Source organism: Protomyctophum parallelum, assembly GCF_964188405.1.
Source record: "Protomyctophum parallelum genome assembly, chromosome: 11".
NCBI lineage: Eukaryota > Metazoa > Chordata > Actinopteri > Myctophiformes > Myctophidae > Protomyctophum > Protomyctophum parallelum.
In genome coordinates, this window is record NC_139707.1 from 48,987,994 (window position 1) to 49,005,267 (window position 17,274).

Consider the following 17,274-nt stretch of genomic DNA (forward strand, 5'->3'; position numbering starts at 1 on the left):
CTTTAATCAACACCAGAGGAACTCCACCTCCTGATTCATGGTGTCACTCTGATACCATCATCGGGACAAAGATGTTTGTATTTGGGGGCTGGGATAGGATTAGGCGTCAGTACTACAACACCATCAGAATGTTTGACACAGAGACCAACCACTGGATGAGCACACCGCGGTCATTCAGCCTTTACCTACAATGGAGAACTGTACATATTTTATAACAGTTACCATAACTTCAATGATCTGTGGAGATTCAACCCACCCTTCTCCTGGAAGAAGGTTGAGCCCAAGGGGAAACGTCCACCTAACATGAAGATTATGTGCTGTTGCATGCTGGGAGATCGTGTCATCCTCTTTGGAGGAGACTACAGACCACGTGACCTGTATGTCTTAGACTTCAGTCCTAGCCTCAAGACATTATGTAAGCTGGCAGTTATTCAGTACGGTCTGGAGCAGTCTGAACTACCACACAACATCAGGTGGGAACTGGTAGCCATGACTAGCAACAGCAGCTAAAAACAACAACCAAGAAATAACACAATACTACCAACTACAATAACTCAAAACAAAACAAACGGCAAAGTATGTGTCACCTCACCAGTGGCAGGCACCAAGAACTAGAGTCTAACTGACTATCCGTAACTCGGTAAATATGTAAATCGGTAACCGACTCAAAATAAAACACAACGAAAACACAAAGGAAAACGGAACATAAAATAAATACAATTAAAGCTGCAAGCAGTGATGAGGATGATTTAGCAGAAATATCTGCTATATCCATCCATCTTCAACCGCTTATCCGTAGTCGGGTCGCAGGGGCAACAGCTCCACCAGAGAGCTCCAGAATGCAGTCTGAGTGTTCTAAAACCAGAATGTGCTGCCTGATCTGTGGTGTGTTTCCCTGGTGTTTCCAGGCCCTGTTCTGTGGTGTGTGTTCCCTGGTGTTCCCAGGCCCTGATCGGTGTGTGTCTCTGGTGTTTTCGGGCCCTGTTCTGTGGTGTGTTTCCCTGGTGTTCCCGGGCCCTGATCGGTGTGTGTCTCTGGTGTTCCCGGGCCCTGATCGGTGTGTGTCTCTGGTGTTTCCAGGCCCTGATCGGTGTGTGTCTCTGGTGTTCCCGGGCCCTGATCGGTGTGTGTCTCTGGTGTTTCCAGGCCCTGATCGGTGTGTGTCTCTGGTGTTCCCGGGCCCTGATCGGTGTGTGTCTCTGGTGTTTCCAGGCCCTGATCGGTGTGTGTCTCTGGTGTTTTCGGGCCCTGATCTGTGGTGTGTCTCTCTGGTGTTTCCAGGCCCTGGAATGCGACTACGTGTCGGCCCACCTCCACGAGTGGATCGACCTGATCTTCGGCTACAAGCAGCAGGGCCCCCCGGCCGTGGAGTCGGTCAACGTCTTCCACCACCTCTTCTACGAGGGCCAGGTGGACATCTACAACATCAACGACCCCCTGAAGGAGACCGCCACCATCGGCTTCATCAACAACTTTGGACAGATCCCCAAACAGGTCCCGCAACCCAGAGATGTAGACATTTGCAATTTAGACATTTAGCAGACGCTCTTAATTTACATTAAGCAAGAACAAAAAGCATGGCAATACATCATAAAAGCATTTATCATGAAACATGCGTAAGCTAAGAACGTAACAGTAGAATATCTATATAATGAAAGTTTCATTATATAGATATTCTGCTGTTACGTTCTTAGCTTACGCAAACTAAACTAAATTAACTATACTATACTATACTATACTATATACTAACTATACTATATTCTACAACAGGTCGTTTTGAAGAAGCAATCTGATTGGTTGAAACAGCCTTCTAGCCGTGGGTCAAACCAGCACCGTTCACCACCTAATCAAAACAAAGAATTCAGCCGCTCTGTTCTCCCAGAGCGCTATAGCAAACTCGGTGGCTAGGCTAGCTAGTTTCTTTGGACATTTGTGGTCGTATAGTGACTACATCTGTCATTAAAAATATATTCTTTCAGCGATTTTCTTAGTTTTAAGGGTAACTGTTGTATAATTGCAGTATTACACGAGAGGGTGTGGTTTTTAACGTGATTATTGCCACTTCAGTGATGCTTGTGGAACTCGACTTCGTCTCGTTCCTGACCTGGCATCGCTGTCGTGGCAATACTCACGTTAACCCACACCCTCTCGTGTAATATTGCTTAACTATACTATACTATACTATACATATATACTATAAAGTGCTATGACTACATAAAAATGCAATTATATTGCTGTCTACGTAACATGCTATATGTGACTAAATTTGACTGAGAGACTGCCATTGGATTTTTTTTTTTAATTTTCGTTTTTTCATGTCATATGAAAGCAGGGAATCGTAGCTTCAAATTGCAATTGAGTTGAGAAAACAGGCTTGAAAGGTTCACTTCTGTGGTCTCCAACATTACACCTAGCTACATGTTTAAGCATTTATTTCATATTTACATGTCTTCTGTGGTCTCTAACATTACACCTAGCTACATGTTTAAGCATTTATTTCATATTTACATGTCTTCTGTCGTCTAACATTACACCTAGCTACATGTTTAAGCATTTATTTCATATTTACATGTCTTCTGTGGTCTCCAACATTACACCTAGATACATGTTTAAGCATTTATTTCATATTTACATGTCTTCTGTGGTCTCTAACATTACACCTAGCTACATGTTTAAGCATTTATTTCATATTTACATGTCTTCTGTGGTCTCCAACATTACACCTAGATACATGTTTAAGCATTTATTTCATATTTACATGTCTTCTGTGGTCTCCAACATTACACCTAGCTACATGTTTAAGCATTTATTTCATATTTACATCGATTTCAGCTCTGACACTTGCTTGCTCTAGTATGTGAAGAGTCTGTTTGTGCTATATAAATTCATTTTGAAAAAAAAAAAAAAAAAATCTCCTCTGGTGAAAAGCTGGATTTTGCGCGATGGCAGTCTCTCAGTCAAATCTGGTCACATTTGTCTGTATCGATTTGGGGGTCGTTGACATTAGTCAGGTGTGAGAGCCCCTCCTCTGCACTGCCCTCTCTGATCGTATGTGGTGCGTTTGTTTTGTGTGTTGTCCAGCTGTTCTCTGACCGTATGTGGTGCGTTTGTTTCGTGTTGTCTGTTCTCTGACCGTATGTGGTGCGTTTGTTTTGTGTGTTGTCTGTTCTCTGACCGTATGTGGTGCGTTTGTTTTGTGTGTTGTCTGTTCTCTGACCGTATGTGGTGCGTTTGTTTTGTGTTGTCTGTTCTCTGACCGTATGTGGTGCGTTTGTTTCGTGTTGTCTGTTCTCTGACCGTATGTGGTGCGTTTGTTTTGTGTTGTCTGTTCTCTGACCGTATGTGGTGCGTTTGTTTTGTGTGTTGTCCAGTTGTTCTCTGACCGTATGTGGTGCGTTTGTTTTGTGTGTTGTCCAGTTGTTCTCTGACCGTATGTGGTGCGTTTGTTTTGTGTGTTGTCCAGTTGTTCAAGAAGCCCCACCCACCCAAGCGTGTGCGCGGCAAGGCCAACGGGGAGCAGGCCGCCGTCCCGCCCAGCTCCACCGACAAGATCTTCTTCCACCATCTGGACAACCTGAGACCCTCTCTGGCCCCCGTCAAAGGTCTATATTCACCTCCTATTGGCTCACAACCTCTGGCCCCCTCTGCCCCCCCCCCCCCCCCCCCGTCAAAGGTCTATATTCACCTCCTATTGGCTCACAACCTGAGACCCCCTCATTTTTTATATATGCCACTGGAAAGCACTTTGTAACTCTGTTTTGAAAAGCGCTTTTATAAATAAAGTTTATTATTGTATTATTATTTTTGGAAAGACCTTTTTGAGGCCAATACTTTTCTCTACTTTTACTCGAGTGCATTTAGAATACCGGATACTTTCACTTGTAACAGAGTTAGTTCCACATTGTGGTATTGATACTTTTGGGTCGGGTGCCCCTTTTGGTGTTAGCATCATGTCATGCTTTAGCTATTGAAAAATAGCAGATCTACAAGCTCATAGCGCGCCACCGAGTGGCGCGCTATGAGCTTGTAGATCTGCTATTTTTGAAGACTCGAAGAACGACTGACATAGAAACATAGCTTTTTCAGAAAACTGTCAGGATGTAGAAGACATTTTTTTGTATCTGATCTCAGGTCAAAATGGATTAAGTAAATAAGTTTGATAACTTTTATTTTGTCCTGTCCTGTCCTGTCCTGTCCTGTCCTGTCCTGTCCTGTCCTGTCCTGTCCTGTCCTGTCCTGTCCTGTCCTGTCCTGTCCTGTCCTGTCCTGTCCTCTCCTCTCCTCTCCTCTCCTCTCCTCTCCTCTCCTCTCCTGTCCTGTCCTGTCTCGTCGTCCTGCAGAGCTGAAGGAGCCCGTGGGTCAGATCGTCTGCACCGATAAGGGCATCCTGGCCGTGGAGCAGAACAAGGTTCTGGTGCCGCCGGCCTGGAGCAAGACCTTCGCCTGGGGCTACGCCGACCTCAGCTGCCGCACCGCCAACTACGAGTCCGACAAGGTCAGGGAACCGGCTTACTGTGTATTGGTTTCAGCACCGCCCACCCGCGGCCTCCAAGCCACAACAGTTCAGCTGCTAATGTTTATGTGAGCTGGACAGCAGGGAAGACACGACAAAATGTTTGTGAGCTAGACAGCAGGGAAGACACAACAAAATGTTTCTGTGAGCTAGTGTCACTGTGACTGCCGTAGCTCCTTACTGCCTGTACCAATCACTCCCTTTTCACACAGGCATTGACCATATGAATATGGAGGGCGTAACAAAGCCCTTTTTTTCGATTTGACACATTAATGATTATTAATGAATTTATTAGTCAATTACAAATGCACCCGGGCGCAGTACCCCCCACTGCCACAAGGGGGGGGCAAATATCTCACAACGGGTAAGGACTAGTGTTACTAAAATAATAACCATTCTGATATGGGACACACACACACACACAACGGAGACGGCTTAGGCTTCTTTCACCTGACAAATGTCACTGTGGTCATTTTCTTACGATTTATAGGTTTTAGTTCATCGTCTCCACCAGGCCGAAGGGTAGGAAAAAGGTAGTCGACGAACATGTTTCGTCTTAGTCTTAGTCGACTGTGTCAACACTGCATGCTGTGCTTCCAGGCGGTGGTGGTTCAACCCATTCTGGGGGGGGGGACCCGTTTTGTTGTTAGCATCATGTTATGCTTTAGCTATTGGAAAATAGCAGATCTACAAGCTCATAGCGCGCCACCGAGTGGCACGCTATGAGCTTGTAGGTCTGCTATTTTTTGAAAAATCAAAGAACGACTGACATAGAAACATAGCTTTTTCTGAAAACTGTCAGGATGTAGAAGACATTTATAGAATCTGATCTCAGGTCAGAATGGAAAACTGTCAGGATGTAGAAGACATTTTTAGAATCTGATCTCAGGTCAGAATGAAAACTGTCAGGATGTAGAAGACATTTGTAGAATCTGATCTCAGGTCAGAATGAAAACTGTCAGGATGTAGAAGACATTTATAGAATCTGATCTCAGGTCAGAATGGGTTAAGAGTGCCTGTCCGATTGGGGTTAGGGTTAACTCTCTGTGTGTTTCCAGGCCGTGGTGGTGTACGAGTGCCTGTCCGAGTGGGGTCAGGGTTAGGGTTAACTCTTCGTGTGTTTCCAGGCCGTGGTGGTGTACGAGTGCCTGTCCGAGTGGGGTCAGGGTTTGGGTTAACTCTTCGTGTGTTTCCAGGCTGTGGTGGTGTACGAGTGCCTGTCCGAGTGGGGTCAGATCCTGTGTGCCATCTGTCCCAACCCCAAGCTGGTGGTGACGGCGGGGACCAGCACCGCCATCTGTGTGTGGGAGACCAGCAACTGCAAGGAGAAGGCCAAGACGCTGGCCCTCAAACAGGTAGGACGCACGCACATACACACGCACACACACACACACACACACACACACACACACACACACACACAAAGAACGCTTTGTCCAAACCCACCCTCATAACCCATTTATACCCGGAAACGCCGATAACGTTGTTATACTTTTCAATCCATGTCGTCAGTGCTGTCGGGCAGAAACCTCTTAATCATATTCTATGTCTTTTTGTGTGTGTTTCTTTTTTAGTAATAGTCTTTTGAATAGTTTTCATTTAGTTACAACCTACAAAAGACATTAAAAAACCCCTTGCATCGTTTTAAAACCTCGGTGAGCACACAGACATACAGTCTTAGCTTGTTTTAGTTTTATCTTTTTATTTGTAAACCTAACCTGTATGTAATTCACATGTGTACCTTTTAGTTTTTCTTTCCCTGACCTTCTGATGAATTGTGATGTTTTTTATTATTTCTCAGTGTCATTTGTAGATTAACCCATTCTGGGTGCGGGAACCCCTTTTGGTGTTAGCATCATGTTATGCTTTAGCTATTGAAAAATAGCAGATCTACAAGCTCGTAGCGCGCCACCGAGTGGCGCGCTACGAGCTTGTAGGTCTGCTATTTTTGAAAAATCAACAAACGATTGACATAGAAACATAGCTTTTTGCAGAAAGCTGTCAGGATTCAGAAGAACATTCTTAGAATCTGATCTCAGGTCAGAATGGCTTAAATAAAAGCTCAATGAATGAATTCTGTGTGGTCTCCAACAGGCTCTGCTGGGCCACACGGACGCCGTGACCTGCCTCACGGCGTCCTCGGCGTACCACATCATCGTGAGCGGCTCCCGGGATCGGACCTGCATCGTCTGGGACCTCAACAAGCTGGCCTTCATCACGCAGCTCCGAGGCCACCGGGCGCCCGTCTCCGCCCTCTGCATCAACGAGCTGACGGTGGGTCGGGGTGGCAGGCAGGGGGCGCTGGAGAGACCAGACTAGTTACTTAAAAAGCCCTATATATATCCCATACTGCAGGGGGACAAGGTGTCTTAACCCTTGGACTGCCAGTCCCAATTTTTTTGTTTGGGTAACAAATTGGCATATTTTTAATTCATCGTTTTAACATACAAGAAAGATCTGGTGGCTTGAAAAGATGTTTTTTCATTTTTTGTTCATTGATAGTGTATTCTCTCGATTCGCCACCAGATGGCGGGAAAGCACCATTACGCTGATTTTGGCCAAAATAGACGAATCTTCCGAAGTCACTTCCGGTTCAACGATCAACAACATCCTGTAGTATTTTGACCCTAGTCAATAGCTTGGCTGGTCCGGATTGCTAAGCTAATGCTATATTTTTCACAACTAAGACAAATTAACCTCAAATCAACCCCAAAAGATCGCAAAATATCACATTTTTTACAGCGGCGCGTGCACGATAGCGCACGATCACGCGGATTTCGGCCGTTTTTTGGTAAATTACATCCAAAAATATTAATATTAGCGAAAAAATATTAATTTTTGATCTTTTGACCCCCCGATAACTGATATTGATTGTCATTCCGTTTTTTCCGTTAACGGGAGGTTTCGATTTTTAGATTAATTCCGTTTTTTCCGTGAATTGTAGGCCAAGGGTTAAAGCCCTATATATATCCCATGCTGCAGGGGGACATGGTGTCTTAAAGCCCTATTATGTCTGTCCCATACTGCAGGGGGACATCGTGTCCAGCGCGGGGACCTACATCCACGTGTGGAGCATCAACGGCAGCCCCATCGCCAGCGCCAACACCTTCACGGGACGCAGCCAGCAGATCCTCTGCTGCTGCGTGTCCGAGATGAACGAGTGGGACACGCAGAACGTCATCGTCACCGGGCACTCGGACGGCGTGGTCAGGGTACGGACGGACGGACGGACGGACCGCCGTGCACCTCGTCACACGTTAGGGACAGGGACGGATTAACCCCCACAAGGGGCCCCTGGACCCGTACATTTTCTGGGGCCCCCATAGCGCGCATGCTCGCGGAATTTTCGTGTTTTTTTTATCAATTATTTTACCTACATTTAACAAAATCAATGGCCAATGAAGGTCCCCGGGACCCTCAAACCCAGTACTGTGCGGTCCAATTTCCCCTAAGGGCCGCTGAGAGCCAAGGGGCCCCTGAGAGCCAAGGGCCCCTGGGCCACAGCCCCACTGGCCCAATGGCTTAATTTGGCCCTGGTTTAGGGACACTGTTGACAGTATTGGGCGTTTATGCAAACCTCTTTCAGAGCGTAGCTAATACATTTGTAACACATTTGACAGTATATATGGCAAAGTGCTATAGCCCTACAAAGTGCTGGCCTTCAAATATTTGTGCCCACATTTTCACGATTTTTCAAAAAAATAGCAGACCTACAAGCTCGTAGCGCGCCACTCGGTGGCGCGCTACGAGCTTGTAGGTCTGCTATTTTTAAATAGCTAAATTATAACATAATGTTTAAAACACCAAAAGCGGTTACACGTTAGGGACACTGTTGACCGGTTGGCAGTGACAGTGACAGTATTGGGCGTTTGTGCAAACCTCTATCAGAGCGTAGCTAATACATTTGTAACACACTTGACAGTATATGGCAAAGTGCTAGCCCTACAAAGTGCTTTAAAGGTATATTCAGTGATTTCACTTAATTCAAATATCACTTTTTTTTTGTTTAGTTGTGATAAGCCTCCCTACTATAGAGTGTGCTGGCCATATAAGGAGTTCCTCCCTGTCCCCAGTTAACCCCTGGGGGTCAAAAAACCTTAGGTTTCGTTTTTGACTCTCTATCCTGATTGGACGAAAGTCTGGGTCCCACAGCCAAAAACGAAACCTAAGGTTTTTTGAGTGAAATCACTGAATAAACCTTTAAGTAAGGCAAAAGAGTTTTTTTTTCTATGATCAATGTTTTTATTATATTTTTTTTTACGTTTTATGTTACAAGCAAATGGTACATAAACTCAAATCATGATGATTAATAATTAAGCAAAATTATTGCCTGTAATATATATATTTTTTGGTGATCATTAGAATGTACATTGTGAACCATGTCCCACAAATGTAAATTATTAATTTATTATTTAAATTAAAATTTGTAATTATAAATGTGCATAAAATGTGCATTTTATGCACCCCGGACCCCCTGTGCCAGAAAAACAAGCGCTCCTTCCACATGTTTCACACGTGAAAAACAAGCGCTCCTTCCACATGTTTCACACGTGAAAAACAAGCGCTCCTCCCACACGTTTCACACGTGAAAAACAAGCGCTCCTTCCACATGTTTCACACGTGAAAAACAAGCGCTCCTTCCACATGTTTCACACGTGAAAAACAAGCGCTCCTTCCACATGTTTCACACGTGAAAAACAAGCGCTCTTTCCACATGTTTCACACGTGAAAAACAAGCGCTCCTTCCACATGTTTCACACGTGAAAAACAAGCGCTCCTTCCACATGTTTCACACGTGAAAAACAAGCGCTCCTTCCACATGTTTCACACGTGAAAAACAAGCGCTCCTTCCACATGTTTCACACGTGAACTGTAACACGTTGCTCAAGCTTCAAGTGCCAAAGGAATAACTGCCTGGTACGTTTAACCCATTTTGCTGAAAAATCCTGCGTTTTGCTGAAAATCCCATGTTTCTATGTGTCAGTGGTTCTCAAACATTTTCATGCCAAGGACCCCCGAAATTATCGGTATTTTGCAAAGATTTGAGTAAAAAAAACGTTCGCTCTGAAAAAATACATATTCGAAGATTTGCGACACATTTTCACGATTTTTCAAAGAAATAGCAGATCTACAAGCTCTCAGTGCGGCACTCGGTGCCGTGCTATGAGCTTGTGGATCTGCTATGTTTCTACAGCTACAGTAAGGGGTTCCCGTCCAGAATGGTTTAAGAAGTAAAGCTGGAGAGGCTTAGAGGTGTAACCGTATAAACTCTTATAAACTCTATAAATCTAGCCGTTCTCTTTTCTCCTCTGTAGTTCTGGAGAATGGAGTTCCTCCAAGTCCCAGAAACCCCTGCTCCAGAGCTGGTAGAGCCCGACGTGCCAGACTGCTGTGGCGAGGAGAAGATCGGTGAGTCTCTGGAGGTTTTCCCAGGACAGAACATCTCTTTAGCCACGTTGTCCACAGCATTGACTGCACAGAATGGAACACTAGCCTTGAGGCTTAACGCCGGGATGCAATGGCTCTATCGGTCATTTTATTTAAGTTCCTGAAGCAATTAGTGTGCCTTGCATCCTTAGAGTATATATGAATAGAGATGGCATCAGAGTTCTCCTTCCATCCACTTAATAATAATAATAATAATAAAACTTTATTTGTATACCTATAGCACCTATCATGACATGAAATGCAGCTCAAAGTGCTTTACAGAACAATGGAGAATAAAAGAAAAGCAAGGCAACGACATTAAAAAACAAGCAGTAATGCAATACAGTGAGGACATGAATAACAAAAAAATAAAAGATCAATTAAATTCAATGTTGTAGAAGTGGGTCTTGAGCTGAGCTTAAAAAATGTCTACAGAGGCTGCCTGTCGAAGGTACAGTGGGAGCTTGTTCCACGCCGTCGGCCCGTAGAAGCAAAAAGCTGCTTCCCCGTATTTTTTTGTTGCCATTTTTTTAGGCAAAGCGAGCAGGCCAGCAGTGGAAGACCTTAGGGGGGCGGTTTGGGACATATTTAGGCAGGCAGTCATGTAGGTAGGAAGGTGCGAGACCATTGAGAGCTTTATAGACAAGTAAAATAATTTTAAAATCAATCCTAAAAAAAAAACGGAAGCCAGTGCATTGATGCCAAAACTGGAGTAATATGTTCTCTCATCTTAGTTCTAGTTAAAACTCTGGCTGCTGCATTTTGGACAAGTTGTAATCTGTCAGTTGTTTACTTGCATTAAGTTGCTCAAAAGTGCATGAGGCGATTTCACTCCTCCTTCCGGGTAGGAACAGAGTGCATTCTGGGATGGATTTGCCCCCAAGACGTGATCCTTGGTCTGCCCCGGGGTCTCCTCCCAGTGGGACGTGATCCTTGGTCTGCCCCCGGGGTCTCCTCCCAGTGGGACGTGGTCCTTGGTCTGCCCCGGGGTCTCCTCCCAGTGGGACGTGGTCCTTGGTCTGCCCCGGGGTCTCCTCCCAGTGGGACGTGGTCCTTGGTCTGCCCTGGGGTCTCCTCCCAGTGGGACGTGATCCTTGGTCTTCCCCGGGGGTCTCCTCCCAGTGGGATGTGATCCTTGGTCTGCCCCGGGGTCTCCTTCCAGTGGGACGTGGTCCTTGGTCTGCCCCGGGGTCTCCTTCCAGTGGGACGTGATCCTTGGTCTGCCCCGGGGTCTCCTCCCAGTGGGACGTGATCCTTGGTCTGCCCCGGGGTCTCCTTCCAGTGGGACGTGGTCCTTGGTCTGCCCCGGGGTCTCCTCCCAGTGGGACGTGGTCCTTGGTCTGCCCCGGGGTCTCCTTCCAGTGGGACGTGGTCCTTGGTCTGCCCCGGGGTCCCCTCCCAGTGGTACGTGCGTCGGGGACCTCCCTAGGGTGCTCCATGGAATGCTGGGGGACATGACATGCTTGTTTTATCGTGACTGACGACACATGCCTTGATTTTGTGGATGTTTAACTTTGCTGCACCTGAACTAATTATGTCCTTGTATGCGATTCCCATTGTGTGTGTGTGTGTGTGTGTGTGTGTGTGTGTGTGTGTGTGTGTGTGTGTGTGTGTGTGTGTGTGTGTGTGTGTGTGTGTGTGTGTGTGTGTGTGTGTGTGTGTGTGTGTGTGTGTGTGTGTGTGTGTGTGTGCGCGTGTGCGTGTGCGTATCGCCAGCAGAGGGCGGTGCTGTGAGCCACAACGGCGAGGACGACAGCAGCGAGTCTGACGGGGACGAACCCAGCAGCGCCAACCAGGAGTCCATAGACACGCCCCCTCGCGCTGCCTCCTCCAATGGGGGAGGAGGCAGCCAGCCCGGCAGCACCGTCCACAGACCCAAAGGTACTGACTTATACGACCACAGACCCAAAGGTACTGACTTATACGACCACAGACCCAAAGGTACTGACTTATACGACCACAGACCCAAAGGTACTGACTCACCGTCCACTTAGAAAACCCGACTGTGGCTCAGGAGGTAGAGCGGGTCGTCCAATGATCCCTGGGTCGGCGGTTCGAATCCCGGCTCCTCCTCCTCCTGTCTACATGTCGAAGTGTCCTTGAGCAAAGACACTGAACCCCACATTGCTCCCCATGTGCTGGTTGGTGCCTTGCATGGCTTCCGCCGTTTACCATTCTAACCCAAAGGTACATAGACTAATGGTGCGTTCACACGGGCAGCGGAAACTATGCAAAGCGTCATGTCATGTAGCTGGCCATTCCATTGACAAAAAGTGCCCTTTTCAGGTAGTTTCAGCCCCCTCACCCGCCCCGCTAACGTTCTCTGGTTCCACGTCGTCTCCAGCAGGTCCAGCGGGCCGGCCCGGGGCCTCGTGGTCAGTGGACAGCGCCTCGGACGACTCCAGGCGCTGGTCGGACAGCCTCAGCATCGACGAGAAGGACGGCTTCGTGTTCGTCAACTACTCGGAGGGTCAGACCAAGCCCGGGGCGGGGGCCCCCCACCCCCACCCCGCTGGTGGGCCTCCCATTCCTCCAACCAACGCTCACGCAGCCCTCCACCAGAGCCAAGTGGCCCCGCACCACCACCACCCCCAGAGCCAGGCGGGCCCCCACCACCCCCAGAACCAGGCGGCCCCACCCCACCACCACCCCCAGAGCCAGGCGGGCCCCCACCACCCCCAGAACCAGGCGGCCCCACCCCACCACCACCCCCAGAGCCAAGCGGGCCCCCACCTAAGCCAGGCGGGCCCCCCCCATCACCACCAGAGCCAGGCGGGGCCCCCCCATCACCACCAGCCCAGCACCATGGAGCCACGCTCCTACAACCAGCTGAGAGCAGGTGGGCTCACGATGCGATTGATTTGATTGATTGAAATATGTATTAACCCATTCTGACCTGAGATCAGATTCATACGGAGGTTTCCACTGGACACACACACTGGTCTGATTAACCCATTCTGACCTGAGATCAGATTCATACGGAGGTTTCCACTGGACACACACACTGGTCTGATTATCCCATTCTGACCTGAGATCAGATTCTAAAAATGTCAGTCGTTCTTTGATTTTTCAAAAATAGCAGACCTGCAAGCTCGTATCGCGCCACTCGGTGGCGCGATATGAGCTTGTAGATCTGCTATTTTTCAATAGCTAAAGCATAACATGATGCCAACACCAAAATGGGTTCCCGTTCAGAATGGGTTAACAGTTTGCAGAATTATAGTAGCTACATACAGTACAGTACAGTACAGACATCAGGCACTAGAATACAACAAGCTGCCGATTGTTGTAACTAGTGCCTGTGTGCGATTGTCACACACACTCGAGTAGGCGACTAGGCGTGCAGAGATATCATATCGTACATCGATTCAAACTGATGACGATATGAATCGTGATTAAATTGCAATGTGAATTGTGATGCAAACAGCTGTGGTAATTGGAATCAAATCAACTGTTGACGATATAAATCGTAATTCTACAACAGGTCGTTAAGAGGAAGCAATCTGATTGGTTGAAACAGCCTTCTAGCCGTGGATCAAACCAGCACCGTTCACCACCTAATCAAAACAAAGAATTCAGCCGCTCTGTTCTCCCAGAGCGCTAGCTAACTCGGTGGCTAGGCTAGCTAGTTTCTTTGGACATTTTTGGTCACTTCAGTGATGCTTGTGGAACTCGACTCCCTCTCGTTCCTGACCGCATCACTGTCGTGGCAATAATCACGTTAAACAACACCCTCTCGTGTAATATTGCTTGATTAAATTGCATTGTGAATCGTGATGCAAACAGCAGAGGGTGTTTGAAAAAAAAGAGGAGAAAATTCAGGATCTCTATGAGATAATTGATCTAAAAAAAAAAGGTTTCCAGTAAAAGGAAATTCTGACCTAGGTTCACGATGATAATAATAAATAAATGATAACAATAAACCTAGGTTCACGATACACCTAGTATAATATCATGATTGTAATCCCACGGTGAGTTCAGTGAGTATATACTTGCGGACGCAGTCCGAGCATTTCAAATTCAAAAGTTCAAGTTCAAAATGTGCACAAAATCTATTGAAAATAGCAGATCTACAAGATCTCTACAATAGAGGTAGGAGGGACCCAAGGCTCCGTCTGTACCTGTACAGTTACGTACGTACGTATCAGTTTAGCGTTGAGCATAAACAGATGTGAAATGTTGGTGTACAAAGACTGTGTGTGTGTGTGTGTGTGTGTGTGTGTGTGTGTGTGTGTGTGTGTGTGTGTGTGTGTGTGTGTGTGTGTGTGTGTGTGTGTGTGTGTGTGTGTGTGTGTGTGTGTGTGTGTGTGTGTGTGTGTGTGTGTGTGTGTGTGTGTGTGTGTGGAGCAGGCTACAGATGGGAGCGTCAGCTGGTCTTCCGTAGTAAACTCACCATGCACACGGCGTTTGACCGCAAGGACAACGCTCACCCGGCCGAGATAACCTCGCTCGCCATCTCCAAGTAAGACAGCTGTGTGTGTGTGTGTGTGTGTGTGTGTGTGAGAGAGAAAGTATAATTATGTAATTATGTTGCTCTTAATATCATCTTTAATAGATGTTTATAACTGCGTCTCGGCGTTCATAGTCATTGTTGCGGTTTGATGTATTTTTTGTACATGCTTCGCCAACACATGGATAACACTTTTTAATATGCATTGCTTTAGATGGCTATAGATTATATTGCTTTACATCAGTGGTTCTCAACCTTTTTACACCAAGTACCACCTCAGATTTTTTCTATCACTCTAAGTACCACCACCGCCAAACGTGCACGCGCGTGCTATTAGTGGTTATTGATGCTTTTTTGGCTGGTTTATGATGGATTTCGGGTACCTACCTACTGTTATCAAAATGATAATGACAATATGACCACCATTATAACTTATGTGAAAATATATACATATATGCACAGTTCACACAGGAGAAAAAAATATTCCTAATAAGAAATTAAGAATATTTATTTATTTTTCACAGACGTCAGCCAAAATCATGCTGTACAAAACAGGCACTTTAACTACTTTACAATGAGGAGCCATACAGGCATCCCCAGGTTTTTTGAGTTAATACATTTATCAATAGCATAGGTAGGCTATACACATTAATTCTGAATACAGGTTTTGAAACTCATTTGCCCCAATACAGCAGCTGTGTGTTTTTATGGATCTATCAATTCACATCATTTTAATATTAAGGACCCAGCCATTTGTATCTCTGGGACCCCAAATTATTATTTTCTATTTGTTTATATTGTAAAATCAATGTCAATTTAACTCTTAGTGTACAAATGGAACCTATCATTTGGCTGGGAGTGGGGACCCCTGATCCCACTTTAAAAACCGTGTAGCCTACTGTCCTACACAGCACTGTGTCTGTCCGTGACAATGTAACTATAGTGATGTCCGTTCTATTTAAGCATTGGTTGGCAGTTAGCACTTAAGCAGTTATTAGCATCATAGCATGGTCTGTCACATAAGTATTGACAAACAGTGGTCATATTTGTCAAACAAAACTGTTGGGGACTGTGGGGAGATATAATTTTAAGAACATGAGCATGTCGTCATGCTCAGCTGTCAGCTTGTTGCGCTGTTCCGTCTCTCTCGTCTACTAAGATGTTGATGCTAATCAATGCTAAAGATTAGCTTGCATGGAGCTAAGGCTGAAACTTTGCTGCTGTAGTTGCCACGGTGGCAAATCCATCCCTTTATTTTTTTGCACTCGGCTGTCTTTTTCGTTTTATAATATATAATACTCCCATGCGAGCGGCTGTCAGTGCTGCTTTCTGAGCAGCAGTGCTGGCTAGTGGTTAGCCTAGCAGCCTGCACAGTCTGCTACTGAATAATGGCCTGGAGTGGAGTACTGGAATGGACTGGAGTGGAGTACTTGCAGTGCTTGGGATCGGTCATTTTCGCTGTAGTCTGATCCGATCCAGATCACGTTTTTTGGCTGATATCGACCTGATATCCGATCTGTGGATCAGATCACGGCATCCCTGATCTTTTGGGAAGATTTTCCGCGTACCACTTGGGGGGGGCTCAAGTACCACTGGTGGTACGCGTACCACAGGTTGAGAACCACTGCTTTACATCATATATGTCAAACTCAAGGCCCGGGGGCCAAATCAGGCCTGTGAATGAATTATCTTCAGCCTGCGGGGATGATATTTAATTAGTATTAGAACTGGCCCTCTGGTATACTGCACGGACCACCATAATACTACCCACAATGCACTGCGGGTGCATTGTCACGGCCCGCAAGCGCAAGCATGCGTCTTCTCTTCACTATTGATCAGCAGTGAAAGTATATCACTTTGTGGTCAACTTTCAGCTACCCCTCTCCCCAAAAATGGCCCGTGTGTTGAAACACAGTCCGGCCCTCGACTTGTACCAATTTCTTTATTTTGGCCCACTGTGTATTTGAGTTTGACATCCCTGCTTTAGATGTATGATATAGAGGCATTTGTTAAAAAAGATTGTGATAGCGATAGTTTGTCCATACATATCACCCAGCCCTACTGTAAACCATCTCTCTCTCTCTCTCTCTCTCTCTCTCTCTCTCTCTCTCTCTCTCTCTCTCTCTCTCTCTCCATCTCTGTGTCTCTCCCTCTCTCCTCCCTCCCTCCCTCCCTCTCTCTCTCTCTCTCTATCTCTCTCTCTCTCTCTCTCTCTCTCTCTCTCTCTCTCTCTCTCTCTCTCTCTCTCTCTCCTCCCCTCTCCCCCCCTCCCCCAGGGACCACAGTAAGATCCTGGTGGGGGACGGCCGCGGCCGGGTGTTCAGCTGGTCAGTGAGCGACCAGCCCGGGCGGTCCGCCGCCGACCACTGGGTGAAGGACGAGGTGGTGGACAGCTGCTCCGGATGCGCCGTGCGCTTCTCCCTGACGGAGAGACGCCACCACTGCAGGAACTGTGGGCAGCTCTTCTGTCAGAAGTAAGCTTCCCCCCGGGATTGTGTTAGCATCATGCTATGCTTTAGCTATTGAAAAATAGCAGATCTACAAGCTCATAGCGCGCCACCGAGTGGCGCGCTACGAGCTTGTAGGTCAGCTATTTTTTTTGAAAAATCGAAGAACGACTGACATAGTAAACGTAGCTTTTTTCAGAAAACTGTCAGGATGTAGAAGACATTTTTTAGAATCTGATCTCAGGTCAGAATGGGTTAATGCTGTCTGAATCCAGTCCGCTAGAGGTGTGGGGAGGTGTTTTAATGGCGATGGATCCCCCAGAATAAACAGAGCAGGTGTATAAGGGATATCCTGGTTTGTGATTTGCATTATATTCTCATGAGTAGCACACCATAGCGTCTGTACCCCTCCTGAGATACTTCCGGGTCCTACTTTG

At 46.6% G+C, this 17,274-nt stretch overlaps 1 protein-coding gene across 1 annotated transcript in view; it reads left to right on the plus strand.

Annotated features, from left to right (window-relative positions):
* Positions 1-17,274, plus strand: part of LOC310867057 (WD repeat and FYVE domain-containing protein 3-like) — a gene marked incomplete at its 5' end in the record, with an annotated part of 47,846 nt that overhangs the window by 24,667 nt on the left and 5,905 nt on the right. Inside the window, 11 exons of the mRNA XM_083776850.1 lie at positions 1,282-1,494; positions 3,464-3,602; positions 4,341-4,495; positions 5,710-5,868; positions 6,608-6,787; positions 7,543-7,725; positions 9,829-9,922; positions 11,657-11,821; positions 12,288-12,779; positions 14,291-14,402; positions 16,667-16,864. Of these exons, the coding sequence (XP_083632976.1) occupies positions 1,282-1,494; positions 3,464-3,602; positions 4,341-4,495; positions 5,710-5,868; positions 6,608-6,787; positions 7,543-7,725; positions 9,829-9,922; positions 11,657-11,821; positions 12,288-12,779; positions 14,291-14,402; positions 16,667-16,864 (2,090 nt within the window). The remainder of the gene's footprint in view (positions 1-1,281; positions 1,495-3,463; positions 3,603-4,340; positions 4,496-5,709; positions 5,869-6,607; positions 6,788-7,542; positions 7,726-9,828; positions 9,923-11,656; positions 11,822-12,287; positions 12,780-14,290; positions 14,403-16,666; positions 16,865-17,274) is intronic.